The sequence below is a fragment of the Hydra vulgaris genome, chromosome 08, assembly GCF_038396675.1.
Source record: "Hydra vulgaris chromosome 08, alternate assembly HydraT2T_AEP".
NCBI lineage: Eukaryota > Metazoa > Cnidaria > Hydrozoa > Anthoathecata > Hydridae > Hydra > Hydra vulgaris.
Window position 1 is genome coordinate 25057933 of NC_088927.1, and position 14570 is coordinate 25072502.

The 14570-nt window shown below is 27.8% G+C and overlaps 1 protein-coding gene across 1 annotated transcript in view; it reads left to right on the forward strand.

Annotated features, from left to right (window-relative positions):
- The first annotated feature begins 4856 nt into the window (after window positions 1-4856).
- LOC100204008 (sorting nexin-14) overlaps window positions 4857-14570 on the forward strand; it is a 58710-nt gene continuing 48996 nt past the window's right edge. The window contains exons 1-2 of the mRNA XM_065803302.1: window positions 4857-5000; window positions 5134-5202. Of these exons, the coding sequence (XP_065659374.1) occupies window positions 4921-5000; window positions 5134-5202 (149 nt within the window). The 5' untranslated portion in view covers window positions 4857-4920. The remainder of the gene's footprint in view (window positions 5001-5133; window positions 5203-14570) is intronic.

Here is a 14570-nt window from a genome sequence, read left to right on the forward strand (position 1 = left end):
TCAATGGAAGTTTACCTGCAGAGAAATGTTTGAACAAATTAAAGTTATGAGTTTAAAAATCAGATATTGATTTAAAACTAAATATAAATTTTACAGATTCCAATTTTGAAACAGTTTTAGCTAATTTTCTCAGTAATTTTGCCGGCAAAATTACTGAGAAAGTTAGATAAAACTGATGGTTTTTCAAATAACAACTAAACGAAATAACTTAAAAATGGATGAAAACGAAACTGTATTTGTATCTTGTATTTTAAACGTCAATTGGTTTTTTTAAATACTATTAACGCAATTTTATACGCATAAGTTTATACGCTATATAGGTTTTTTTGTTTTTGTCTATTTTGTTCTTTATTACAATGTTTAAGATACAAATACAAATACACAAGAGAAAAATTACAAGTAAAGATATCGTAAAAATAAATAAATAAATAATAAATAAAGAACGCAGATACTCAAGAAGACCATTAGGTCTTGTCACAGAGAACTGCTGATGAAGAACTTGAAACTTAAAATTTATACATAGTATAAAAGTCGTTATACAAATAAATTAAATCTTTAAAATTAAAAAATCCTTTTACAACTAGAAAATATAAATAAACAAAAAATATACAAGTATTTGATTTAATAAATAAAAAGAAAGCGGACATTTGCAGAAGACTATCAAGTCTTTCTCGAGAAATGCTCGTAATTTTAAAAATCAAATCCATACATACATGGTCAAGTGTATAAAGCACAAGAAAATTTAAATGTATTCATATACATATTCAGTTACATCGCTGCATAAAAAATAAAAATGTAAGTTATTCGATGTTTAAAATTATAAAAATATATCATCAAAAGACAAAATAATTTCCTTGAGCTTTTTTTTGAATGAAAGACTCCAAACTTCATTCCAAAGAAAAATCAAAAGGTTTTAAAACTATTTTATTTCAAAGAGAAGTTCCACGAAATGAAATGCTTGATTTTCCAAAATTAGTTTGAAAAAATGATTGACGAATTAAATCATTATTTCTTAAGTTGTATTTATTTTTATCTTTTAAGGTATATAAGTTATGGAAAGAAACTGGGTTGGAGTTTTATATTTGTGCATAAAACATAGAATATTAAAACATCTAACTCATATCAAGAATTTTCATTTCAAATAAGTGAGTCTTGGCATGAGTACATCTATATTTAAAATTGATAAACCGAGCAACATGCTTTTGTTAACGATAAAGATGCCTAAGTTTGGATTTATTAGCACTACACCAAGCAATATTTGCATAGTTTAAGGGTTGAATGCAAGAAGCGAACTTGAGTCAAGTTCGACTTGAACTTTACATTTTAACCAATAGCGGCAGAGTTTGGGTTTTCCCCACAAAAATATTCTGCCGCTATTGGTTAAAACGTAGAGTTCAAGTCGAACTTGACTCAAGTTCGTTTCTTGCATTCCACCCTAAATGACAATGGATAAAGAAGTAATATAATTGAGTTAAATTACGTTTATTTACAGCACTTCTAGGTTTATACAATATTCCAATATTTTTAGCAACCTTATTACACAAGAATTCTATGTGATATATCCAATTAAGGTTTTCATTGATACCCGAAAAGTTTGTATTAATTACTCTTTTTATTAGAGTTTTGTCAAAAAAAAGGTATGGTAAATCGCAAGGCAGAAGTTTTTTTTTTAGAAGCTGGATGAAAAAGTATCCAACTAGTTTTTTCAACATTAAGTAAAAGCTTGTTTATTTTAAATCATTCAGAAATTTTTGTTAAAAAACGATATTCAGATTTTGAAATAATGTCGTAATGTTGTTATTAGATCAAATGAGGTTAGTGTCATCTGCAAACATGATAGCGATTAAGTTCTAAGCTTTATGTTAACCATTGATGTAAATGAGAAAGAAAAGGGGCCCAAGTATAGAACCCTAGGGAACACCACAGGTTATATTTAATAGATTGGGTGAGTCAGTTAAATTTCTATAAACAAACTGTTTACGGTTGCTTATTTAGCTTTTAAGAAACAGTAAAACATTTCCTTTAATTCCATAATACTCAAGTTTTTTTATCAGAATTTTATGATCATTTTTGTCAAAAGCTTTTGATAAATCTATGAAAACTCCCAACATGAATTGAGAATTTTCAAAAGATTCAGATACATTGCGAATAACTTGGATTATTGCATGTTCTGTTGAGTTATTTTTTTAAATCCGTATTGATTAACTTATAGTATATTATTTGAAGAAATGTGATTATAAATTACGTTATATAAAATTCTCTCTAAAACTTTAGAAAAAACAAGCAAAACAGAAATTGGGAGATAATTAGAAACATTGGTTGCATCACCAGCTTTGAAAATTGGAGTCACTTTAGCTATTTTTAGAAAATCAGGAAAAACGCTCTGTTTCATTGAACAATGTAAAACTTTAAAAAGTACATCTTTTAGGGGTTCATAAGACTTGTTCATTCATAATGAACAAGTCTTATAAACCCCTAAAAGATGTACTTTTTAAAGTTTTACATTGAATGGTGTAACTTTTTTAGGAACATTTTTTGTAACGCGTGTTTGTCTTGTGTTCCTTAATTAGAGTAGTTGGTATTTTTTAAATTTTATAAAATTGGAGGCAGAAATTGCATAATAAGTCATCTTGCTTGCTTGTCATCTGGTCACGTGACCAGATGACAAGGTTATGAACTTTTTTTTTAATTTTTATTTCAAATTTTTCTACTTGCAAACTGATATTCATGCAAGCAATGAATCATCATAATAAAATAAAAATACCAACAAAGAATTTTTGCTTCTTGACTGATAGTTTTGCAATAACTCAGGGTTTTCAAAACGTTCGCCATCTTTCCTCGTTTTTCCCATTCATTGAAATGTTTAAAAAACAGTTTTTTTGATGGTTGACAAGTTAAAAATTTTAGTGCATATATATTATAAATGATTGGGTCCAGAACTATGTTCATACCACATTGTTGCTGTTATTTAGCTGATAAGTAAAAAAAGTTATCGAGTTGATTAAAAGTGTAAGACTCTAGAGAACCATGAAACAGTATGAAAAACAAATTAGGGAGTACATTAACATATACGAATAAAAATGTTATCACACATTTTAAATAAAAATAATCTAAAATGTATATTTTTATAAAGAAAAATATTTGGCTGAACTTATCTGGATTGCCCTTTTGATATTTAATACAATGATATATTATATAAACCAGATGTCTAACTTCGATCCGTAAAGTGAAGCTGCTTTGCTCTTTTTACAAATAGCGGATTAAATTTGGAAACAAATATTATTTAACTTTTCTATTCTTAAATAAAGTAAATATATTTTAAATTTAAATGCTATTTATGTAAAATTGTTAAGAGGAAATTAGAATACTTGTAAAATAATAGTTTATGTTTCCTAAATTCATTTCCGATTAGAAAGGGATTAAGATTTTGAATAGAAAAGTAAAACGACAGACGCATTTCAAAGCATTTTTATGAAGTAAAATACTTTTTAGGCTCATAAAAAATCTTTATAAGTATTTTATAATTACTAAAACGTGTTTTTCAATTATCTTTAACTTTTTGGGAACTTTTGATTGCATTTTTAACTTTCATTCCACACATCGGATTTAGCTTTTGACCTTTTTACAAATGGCGGTCTATGTTTATAAACAAAAAAAAAAGCGACTTTATTTTTTCCTCCAATAAAATACCGCAAGTTAGACATCTAGTTTATATAATATATCATTGATTTAGCATGTCAAAAAAAACGACGCCAAAAGTAGCATCATACAAATTATATAATGAAAATTTTTTTTTTAAAAACGAACCGTAAGTTTTTTTTTAGAAAAATAGTTTAGTTTTTTATAATTTTGATCAGACAAAAGCAAAATACACAATATCTAAATATTCACTAAAAAATAGGTGCTCGAATGTTATTCCGGCATTATATTCAAATGCTAAACTTTTTTTAATTTGTCAATAATTACTGTTGTATAGAAATTCTTGAGCATATGAATTATAAGACAGTATAAGGCGACTTTGCTACATTTTTTGCTTGAAACTTTTAAAGACGTAAAAAAGGCATAACTCATGTTATTTTTTTTTTTTATTAATATCTTTCTTTTAAGTGCCCCCCAAATGACATAACGGTCTTGTCACATCGTGGAAGAGTATTTAACTGGGAATTTTATGCCTCCTTCCTTATTAATACGCAAAAAATGTCTAGAGCTTGCTTTGAATCCCAAAGCTTTTGCTTATAAAGCAAATACTCTAACCATTGTGCTACTGCTGCTCTCTTGCAAGAGAGCCTACCGTTCACAAGCTTGTCAAACTTTTATTTTGAAGTCTTCAAGTCCAAAAACATTAAAAATTATCCTTTTATTTTCAATAGTATCAGCCTAAAATCAAATCTTTATTCGATGTATGTAAACTCCACGTGCCTTTTCCTATTAAAGCTGCTGGTGTACGTACACTTAGCTGCGCTTACCCCAGTTTGCCTATTAACCCAATATCCATTAATTCCATTAATTGATATTGGCTAAAATCGGCTTTTAAATTGTGTAAACTCAGAAAATATGAATATTCATAATTTCTGAATGCATGCGCAAAAAGCTGAATGCATAGAAAGCTGAAAATTAAGATGAAAGTTAAAAGCTCAACAAAAGGAATTTTCATTATGGGAGACTTTCCAAAAAAATTTTAATGCAACCAGCCGATTGCATTCAGATTTTTTCAGAAAGGTCAGGATTAAATACTAAAAAATTTTTTCAAGAAAACGGAAATATATTAAATGAAAAACTAGCGGAAAATTAACGACGCCTAAAGTCGTATGAGAAAGCTTTGATAAGCTAGCCTATTGGACTAAACACGTGTGTTTCTAAACCGATCAAAATAAAGTATTTTCGTGAAATTTTATATGAATTATATAAATACAAACAAAAATGGCGGAAACTCATGATATAAATCAAATAGGAGTTTTATCAATAATCTTATTAATATTATGCACTTTAACAATGGTTAGGTAAAATGGTCTTCAACTATAATTGTCATTTTGAAAATCTGTATTTATATTGCTAATACATTGTTGTTTGCAAAGTACTAGCATATTTTACTATTCAAAATAAATAAATAATAAAAGTTACTCTATTGTTTAGGTATACCTTCTTAGTGTTTTCTGTATGGTCATTTACTTTTGGAATCGGAGTCGCCTTTTTTTTATTAAGGTAAGATTTTTATAGTAATAGTAAGTTGATTATCTATCGCGCTCTTTTAGTGACACGGATCACCTACTGTGTTTTAGTCGTTTAGTTTACCGTGCTTTGAACCATATAGTGTTCTATATTACCATACTTAAACTTAATAACTACTTACTATATTCCTTAAAACCGAAGTGCTTTCACCACTTTTTACTATTTAGTACTATTTAGGTTAAATACTATAAGCACTTTTCACTACATAGTAATATAATAGTTTAATATAGTAATAGTATGCATAATAGTTTTACTAACAAAACTACAATAATATATGATAATGTCATATTACAGCTTATTTTTTTATTAAACGAATTTAAATGCAGCAATATTTTATCTGCATTAGTTTATTTAATTTTAAACTGTTCTAAGCTAAAGTGAAGTGTGAGATATGAGGATGGATTTATTATTACTGTTACAAACAATAAGTAACTTATCAATTTATAAACTTTATTTTATGTTTTTATTTTCAAAATAGTTTAAGTATAAATGAAACTAATTTAAATCAACATTTAACGTTTCAGGCAGTATATGTGTATTATTGACAGTATACTGTGTAACATATACACAAAAAGATCATAAAAGCTGCAATTTTTATGCTAATTACAACTAATAGATATGAAAGTCTATATTAAAAAAATACATTTGTTTCAGAGAAAACAAAATTTCCAATCATCCTATCAGATTTTCTTTATATTTTAACCAGTAGCAGATATCTATGAAACATGAAAAAGTAGTTTAACTAACTACTTTAAATTTTGCGCCACCATTTTTTTATGTATAAAGCCTAAAAAGTTATTTTAATACTAGATTAAAAAAATACTAAATGTTATCTGAAGGTACAGCTTTTCAGTCATTGCAAATAGTGAACAGTTAGGAATAAACTAGATAGTAAATTTCATCTGTCAACTATTACATCTTTGCTTCAAAAGTCTTTTGAAGGTACTTCTGAAATATGAATGAGAAATAATAATGTTGAGAACTGGGTATACAATGCTTGATGTCTAACTAACAACTTGTCTCCATCATAAACAGGTTTTTTTTAAAGAAATTAAACACAATATAATTTATTTCATACCTATAACAAAGTTAATAAAGATATATTGAAGTGACATCTTTTTTTTTTCAAAATTGTCTTGTAAAAGTGTTGAAAATTACAATAATGAGATTTTTTTTAGCCAAGTTCTTTTTTTAGTAACTAACCTATTTAATTTTGCATATTAAGAGGTTAGTTAAAATTTTAACCTCTGAATATGCAAAAATAAATACTAGGCAGCTTTCAGCTTTGTAAACATTTTTGTATATGTTAAAAGAGTTCATTTTATTTTATATCTTCATTAAATCAACTCAAATCAAATCAAATCAACATTAAATCAATCATACTAGGTACAATATCAAAGATCAAAAGGAGATTAAAACCAAAACTGGTGATCTAGGCTTCTTTGTAAAATGCAAAAAAGTAAAACTTAAAGTTTCTAACAGAAGATAAAAAAATCAAATATTTTGTTTCCAAAAGCAAAATTCAAAGGGCAAATTTGTTAAGCAATCCAAAAGGTATTATACATGCCCTAATGTGGTTAAATACCATTAAATCAGCAAAGATATTTTAGGACTGGTAAAAGTTTTTTACTAAGATAATGAGTATTTAAAACAAGTGCCTGGTAAAAAAAAGACTACATTATTATTGGAAAAAAATTTATATGTAATTTTCTGTAACATTAAGGAGCTCTAATCAGCATATAAAATAAAGGACCCAGACTATAAAATAGGGTTTTCCTAATTATACAATCTTTGGTTAAGTTGTGGACCCTTGCAGGTCTAAAAGGTACACTTGCTGTTTGTGTACCTTTTGTTATAATGACACCAAAATGTGAAATTAATGTTGAAAGCTGTGGGCATTGAAAAGTCTTATTGTCTGCAGCATTATTGAAAGTTTGCATGATTCACTGATGAAACTGTAATGCCAGTATTCAAGCTGGCCAAAACTTTTACAGCAGTATCTGACAGTGATGAAATGAAGCTATATGAATTCATTTGATGAAAATGAATCTTCCATCAAATGAATTCATATAGCCTCTGTTTGAATAGTTTATTAAAACTACTTCTCATTTATTAACTACAGAATAACAAAGAGACATTTACTCTTGATGAGGCAATGACCTTACATATTTTGCAGAGAAATACACTTTTGTAGTACAAGATGAAATACAGAGTTACCATTTGAGCTAGAAGCGGTGTTTTAAACATCTATTTAACGAAAGAAAAATTGCTGGCGTCTTTTTGCTAATGATTCAGATGATTTAAACCATGATGTTGGATTTCTCATTGTAGTAATGTTTAAAATTATTAATCATAAAAACCAATCTTTAGGTTACAGTAAAAAAAAACTATTACCTTTTAAATGGCTTTGCAGGTCAGTATAAAACTGAAAACATGTTAAAAACTTATGTCACTATGCTGAAGACTTTACTGTTTGTTGAATTTCAGTCATTTTTGTCGATTGACTTTTTAATTTAACTTAAGTTAATCTAGGATTTCTTTGCCATAAGCCATAAAGAATTGCTATGTATTGTAACAGGTTGCACTGTGAAAAAGGTTGTTAACACTGCTAGTTTTCAGTGTCCAAACAGACGTCAAATACTATCTATTGAAGTGAAATTTGAATACTGTCAAAAGTCAATTAGTGGGGTCATGTCTGTGAATGTTACCACTAAGGAAATAGAGCTAGTACAAATCAAATTTGGTGATTTTTATTAGCAGCTACTGTTACTGGGATTAGATATTTTCATTAGTTGATATTTCCTTCAATCATAAAGGTGAAAAAATGTATTTTATGATGATAGTTTTACTCTAGCATTTGACTTTTTTATTAACAACAACGTGAAAGAGTTTGGATGGACTATGTTAAGATATTGAAATACCTCTCTTAGAAATGCAATGAATTTTACTGGCCTACTCTCGAGTCCTTAATACAAAAGGGGTTGGGAATAAAAAGGGGGGTGGGAATTTTAGTCCAGGGGGAGAGGTCAAATCCAAACTAATTTTTTTTACAAAACAAGTTTAAAACTATTTAATTCAAGTGTGGCTTGCGGTCAAATACGCATTTTCTAACAGCTATTTTATCATAATTTGAAAAGGGTTTGATATGTTGATTTATGTTTTATTATTTGGTGGAAAATAAAAAAAAATTCATTTTCAACAAATCAAGATTTACTAGTTCTCTGATTTTTAAAGCCTGTTTACATTGAAAGTTTTTGTTTTTGTCAGTGACTAAAAGAATTATTTTCTAATTTTTAAGGCCGATTTTCACTGATTTTATTTTTTTTTTTTAGTTTTGAGATAATGTTTTTGCTAACAACAAGTAAAAATTAATAAACGAGGGATGGATGGAAAAAATTTCCAAAAATTAATAAACGCCTCTGCCCCTATCCCCCCTTTCATTAAGGACTCAAAAGTAGTATGGTTTTTGAAATTGGTATAGAGAATGATGATTTTTTGGTAAAGTTCATGCATCCACATTATCAAAGTTAAGTGGCCAAAATGATATTTACTGGGTGCAAAGAGTGAGTCTTTATTCTTATGTTAGAAAACCATTAACATGCTCTGGGCATCAGTACTCAAATAAAGATCAAACTCTAATTGAGCAGCTTTTATGTTCTCAGTTAAAGTTTTCTAATATTTACCTTTTTTTTTTGTTTTGTTAAAGAAAGTCATTTTTTAAAATAAAGTACCATGAATTATTTAAGCTTCAAAGGACCTCCATCTATATTTTTTCAACATTTTAGAATTCAGAGCCCTCAAAAATGGTCAAGTTTTTATTTTTAGTTATAATCTTCTGCTGTAGCTTAAATTATTCATTAAAAAGTACTGCTAAAAAAATTCTGTCATTGTTTTTTGAACAAAGCACCTAAATTATAAGAGGAATCAGACAAAGATAAAGATGTTAAAAAACAAAGTAACTTTATCAATGGACAAAAAATTACTTGTTTATAAAAAAACAAAATTTTAGATCTTTATCAAAAGTAGTTTTTTTGTATTTTTTAAACCAACTAAAAGTAATTTGAATTTATCTGAAAATAGTTTGCTTCTTATTATTTTATTATCTTTATAAATGATCTATTAATAAAAATAGATTATTTATACAGATAATAAAATAAAACATTTATAAGAATATTAAAAAAATTGATCATTTATAAAGATATTAAATTGGTCCATAAATGGAACCTTGAGGCACTTTAAATGAAATACCAAACCAATTAGAAGCAGAAGATCCCAAGTAAGTAGTTTACTGGTTTTTTAGTGAATCCCATAGGCCTCTAACTTTAACAATAAGTAAATCATGCAGAATGAAGTTTTATACTTTTAGATTTAATGATAACACAGGTCAATATAATAAATTTTCAGACAAAATTATCAGAGATAATTTTGGGTTGCCTGGATACACTTTTTGAAGTGATTTTTTGGAGCACATATAGTTTTTGTTAAAAGTGAATTATATTATTTTATGGCTTTTTGTTTATTTATTAATGTTATGATGGCAAAAATAGTAATGGATTCAGTAATCTAATAACGGATTCAGTTTTTCCAGGCCAGTGAAGCTTTGTAAAGAATTGCTCATTTCAATTCCATTGGAGATAAAGCGGATAGTGATAAAGTTGCAACTGGTGGCATTCTCGAACCATCTGCAGACCTTGATCACACATTAGAAGAAACAAGTTTTCAAGTCAAAGCTGTTAACCAAGGAAAATTGAATGATTTCGTTAGAGACCTATCAATTCTTAAAAAGAAAGCAGCTTCTTGACTCGAGACTACAGGAGAACAGTTTACTTGACAAAAATGTTTGTATCAATTACTACCAAAAGCCGAATGCTAACTTAGCAACATACTTTAGAGTAGATGGCCTTCTCTGTTATTATCATGATATAAATAGACTATTCACAGAATTATCTCAAACGTATGCAGCATCTGAGTGGCATCTCTTCATCGATTCCTTGCAGAGAAGCTTGAAAACAATACTTTTGTATAATAGAAATGTTGAGCCATCTATGTCTATTGTCTATTCTGTGCATCTAAAAGTGACATGACAATATCGGTATATTACTTAAGACAATCAAATATGACAGTTATCGATGACATCTGTAAAGAACTTAAAATTAAAGGTATATTAATGGATATGCAATAGACTGCTTTATTTTGAGATCATAAAAAAATTTAAAGTACCATGGGGTCTTATCTGCTGTGCAGAACCCTATTTTATTAGTCGAAATTTTTTTTTTCAATTTTGACCTTTTTTAAGGGTTGCTTAAGTGCCTCTTATTTTAGACTTTTTTTACTCTTTTTTAAGCCCATTTTTGGCACACTTGAGCAAGTTCTAAAACTCAAAATAGTTCAATTTTTTTTTCTCCAGAGTTTTTTCTAAGTTAGAAGAAACAAAAAAAATGCATGGTATTTTTATTTATGTGAAATATTTTATGTAAATGTATCTACAAAATCACAAATTTAAGCAATTTTTCTGATTTTTACGCAACGCAATAACTTTTTAGTTATTGCGTTATCTGTTCAGTCATTTGGAAAAAACACTAGATATATTGCATAAAACATCTAGCAATTTCATTTGACAAACTTTATTTTTTAAAAGTATGTTATATTTTTATGTTGTTGTTTTGTTTTTCTTGAAGGTCTTGTTTTTTCCTCCATACTTCCATTTGCAATTGTGTAAGAATAAAAGTGAATCGTGTCTTTTCTCTTCTTTTCTGGCAATATCAATTTTGTTTATTATGAGTTTAGCAGTTCTTTCAGAGCAATGTTTAACAACTGCAAGATTAAAAACAGCGCCTTGAAATTTTTGGTAGAAATTGTTGCAAGCCCAATATTCTGGAGGTTTTCATCCATTGACAGTCACTTTTACTCTGGCCTATCATAAGGAACAAGAGTCATAAATTTTCCGTAACCATTTCAACTAAGCATGCTTGTTTCGGTCTGCTGCATAGTTTTTTAGCAATTTCATCTCTTTCTTTGCATTTTTTATACTCCGGATATAACAAAAAATTATTAAGTAATTTTTAAAGAAAATTATATTTTAGATGCTTTTTATAATTACCCAAACTTTTCATTTATACTAGAACCCTTTTTTATTACATTATATTATATATATATATATATATATATATATATATATATATATATATATATATATATATATATATATATATATATATAAAATATTTATACTATTTTTTGAAGAGAATTTTGTAAAGTTGGCATTAAAACAGTCTTCTGTTTTGGTAATCCCTTGATCAATATACTTTGGTGAAATGTCTAAACTGCCTCCGAATAGTCATCCAGGAGTGTACTAACTTGATTGCACATGTGGTGCATGTTATATTGGTGAAACAAGAAAAAAGATTTGCACACAAATTCAAGATCATAAAAATAATGATACAGAAGCCAATCGGGATACATCTGGAATAGTTGAACATTGTAATGGTAAAATAAACTGGGAAAACTCTAAAATGCTTTCTGATATTTCAAACAACTACACAAGAAAAATTTGTGAGGCCATTGAAATACATTGAAATCTAAAGAAAATGTTTTTAAATCGTTACAATGGCAATTTGGTGGTGACTCACCATTGGAAACCACTTTTTGTAAAATTAAAAAATGCTGAATATCTGACGTTGCAATGACATCATTTTGTTACACTCATTATAATTGAAGAGCATTTTTTCAAAAGGGCATAAGTCCATTTTTGCCATAGTTGAGTTTTGGTTATTTTTGGATTCTATAGTGTAAATAGCACGATTCTGACTATGTTAACATTGAAAAAACATTATACATCCACTTTATTTCCAATGTTTTTACTTTTTTAAATAGAGCGTATGAATTTTAAATTGTTACAAAAAATTGAAATCGCGAATAGGGCCTTTACTTATTGTGTAACAAGGGTAAGGTGGTCAAAATATTAGGGTTCTAGGTATTTGTGTTATCATTTTTATAAGTCTATCTAAACAAACTTAATTCGCAAACATTAAATCACACAAAATATAATTTGTCGCAAAAATTATTTTTTCTCTAAAATAATGTTGACTTAAGCCCTTTTTGAAAAACCTCACACATTTTAAACCGTTATAAGTGTATTTAAAAAAAGAGAAAATTTTAATAGTAAAATTATTTTTATCAAAATCACAATAAACTACTGCTAACAAAAATAAAAAATACTATTTGTTGAAAGTTTAAATAATTTTTTTTAGTTTTCTCAAAACATGTAAAATGTGACTTATGTCCCTTTCGAAAAAGCGCTCTTCAATTTTTTAAAACGGTTTTATTAGTTTGATAATGGCTCTCATTATATGAGCGGAAATATCACATAAATAAATAAATAAAAAGTATGATACTGTATATGATGTTTTAAAGCTTATATATATAAACAATTTTGTTAAAGGTAATTTGCAATAGGTAAAGCCAATTCACAAGGCTTCCAATACCTTTTCATAAAATTTGAAAAAGTTAGTGCAGCAAAACTGAATGCAGGAGTTTTTATTGGGCCACAAATTCGGAAGCTTTTATTGGATACTGAATTGGAAAAGGCTCTCAGTCCATTGGAATTGTTAGTTTGGCTAGCTTTTAAATAGACATGCACTAACTTTCTGGGGGATAACAAATTTCATACATATAAGGATGCAGTAGTGAAACTCATTGATGCTTATAAAGAAATGGAAATAAAAAAATAAAGAAAAGAATGTCCTTGAAAATTCACTTTCTGCATTTCCATCAGACTTCTTTCCCGAAAACCTTGGTGCAGCGAGTGACAAGCAAGGGGAATGCTTTCACTAAGACATTAGAGCTATGGAAGTTTGTTACCAAGGATTTTAAAATAAAGCATGATGGATGACCATTGTTGGATGTTTTATTGTGAAATCCGAAAGTTTAAACCGAAATTGTATTCTCAATGCTTTTGATAGCTTTTTAATAGCTTGTCATTTTTAATAGCTTGTCATTTTTAATAGCTTGTCACTTTTAATAGCTTGTCATTTTTAATAGCTTGTCATTTTTAATAGCTTGTCATTTTTAATAGCTTGTCATTTTTAATAGCTTGTCGATTTTAATTGTAAATTCATGTAAATTAGTTGTTTGCGGCTATTTGCATTGTATTAATTTAGTGTTTGATGTATATTAAGGTGGACTGACAAATGTTTGATTCCCACCACGTCCCTGGTATAACCGTGCTCAACTTGTTTCTTTGCACAGCAATCTTGTTTGTTAAGGTTCGTGTTTCAGAGTTAAAATGCAATATTTAAAAGTTCTTGTTGGTCAGCCCACCCTAATTTATATGTTACCTTTCCCAAATAAACAGTTTGCAAAAAATGTGATTTTATTAACACTCCATTTTCATATAGTTACATACATTTTCATAATACACAAAAATGTAAGTAATTTAAAAACTATATGTGCTAGAACAAAACTGAAACCAGATTTAGATTCAGCATTGTATATACATTTAGAAAACCTTATTAGTGTTTGTGATGAGAAAAAAAAGTTTCATTTTGTTGACCTATGTAATCCCAATAATGTACGCTTTTAAAAAATACATTTATAATTTTTTGATTATTAGTATACTTGTGCCACTTGTTAAGTAAAAAGAACAATAACAGAAAACACATGCCTCAATACTATACATATACATATTACAAAAACCGCGCAAAAGTTTATTGAACCTAAGCCCAATAAATATAATTAGCTCATATAGAAACATTTCAAAAACTTTGGGTAGAGCTGGTATAATACTTATAGGACAGTAGTTGACTTACTAGCTGAGCCATTTTTCTTAAAACACAGCAATGTGGCTAATTTCATCAGCCATTTTTAGAATTAATGGAATCTACCATTATTATACTATAGATTCTATCATTTATTCGATCTGTTAGATTCCCTAAAGTGGATAAAGTTATCCCCTAAAGTGTATATGGTAAGATTTTAGCATAAATGTTAGTCAGCATCTATTACATTATGTCACCACTAGTCTTTTTCTTATTGCTCATAGATTTTTTTTTTAAACATCTTCACTTCCAACAAGGCTGCAAGCAGCCACTATTAGAGTTGGAAGTTATAAAGCAAAATAACGATTAACAGATGACTTAAAAGATTGCAAATTATATGAATCAGGAAAAAAAGATAAAGGGAGCAAGAAAACAAGATAAAGGAATCCTATTACAAAAAAGCTTGTTTAATAAATTAAAAGGGTTTATAAAGTCAATTTTAAAATTTTAATATATTTTAAGTTTTTTCGTTCAATATATACTTTAGTAAAGATACCATGAAAAGAATAATAAATGAAAAAGTGA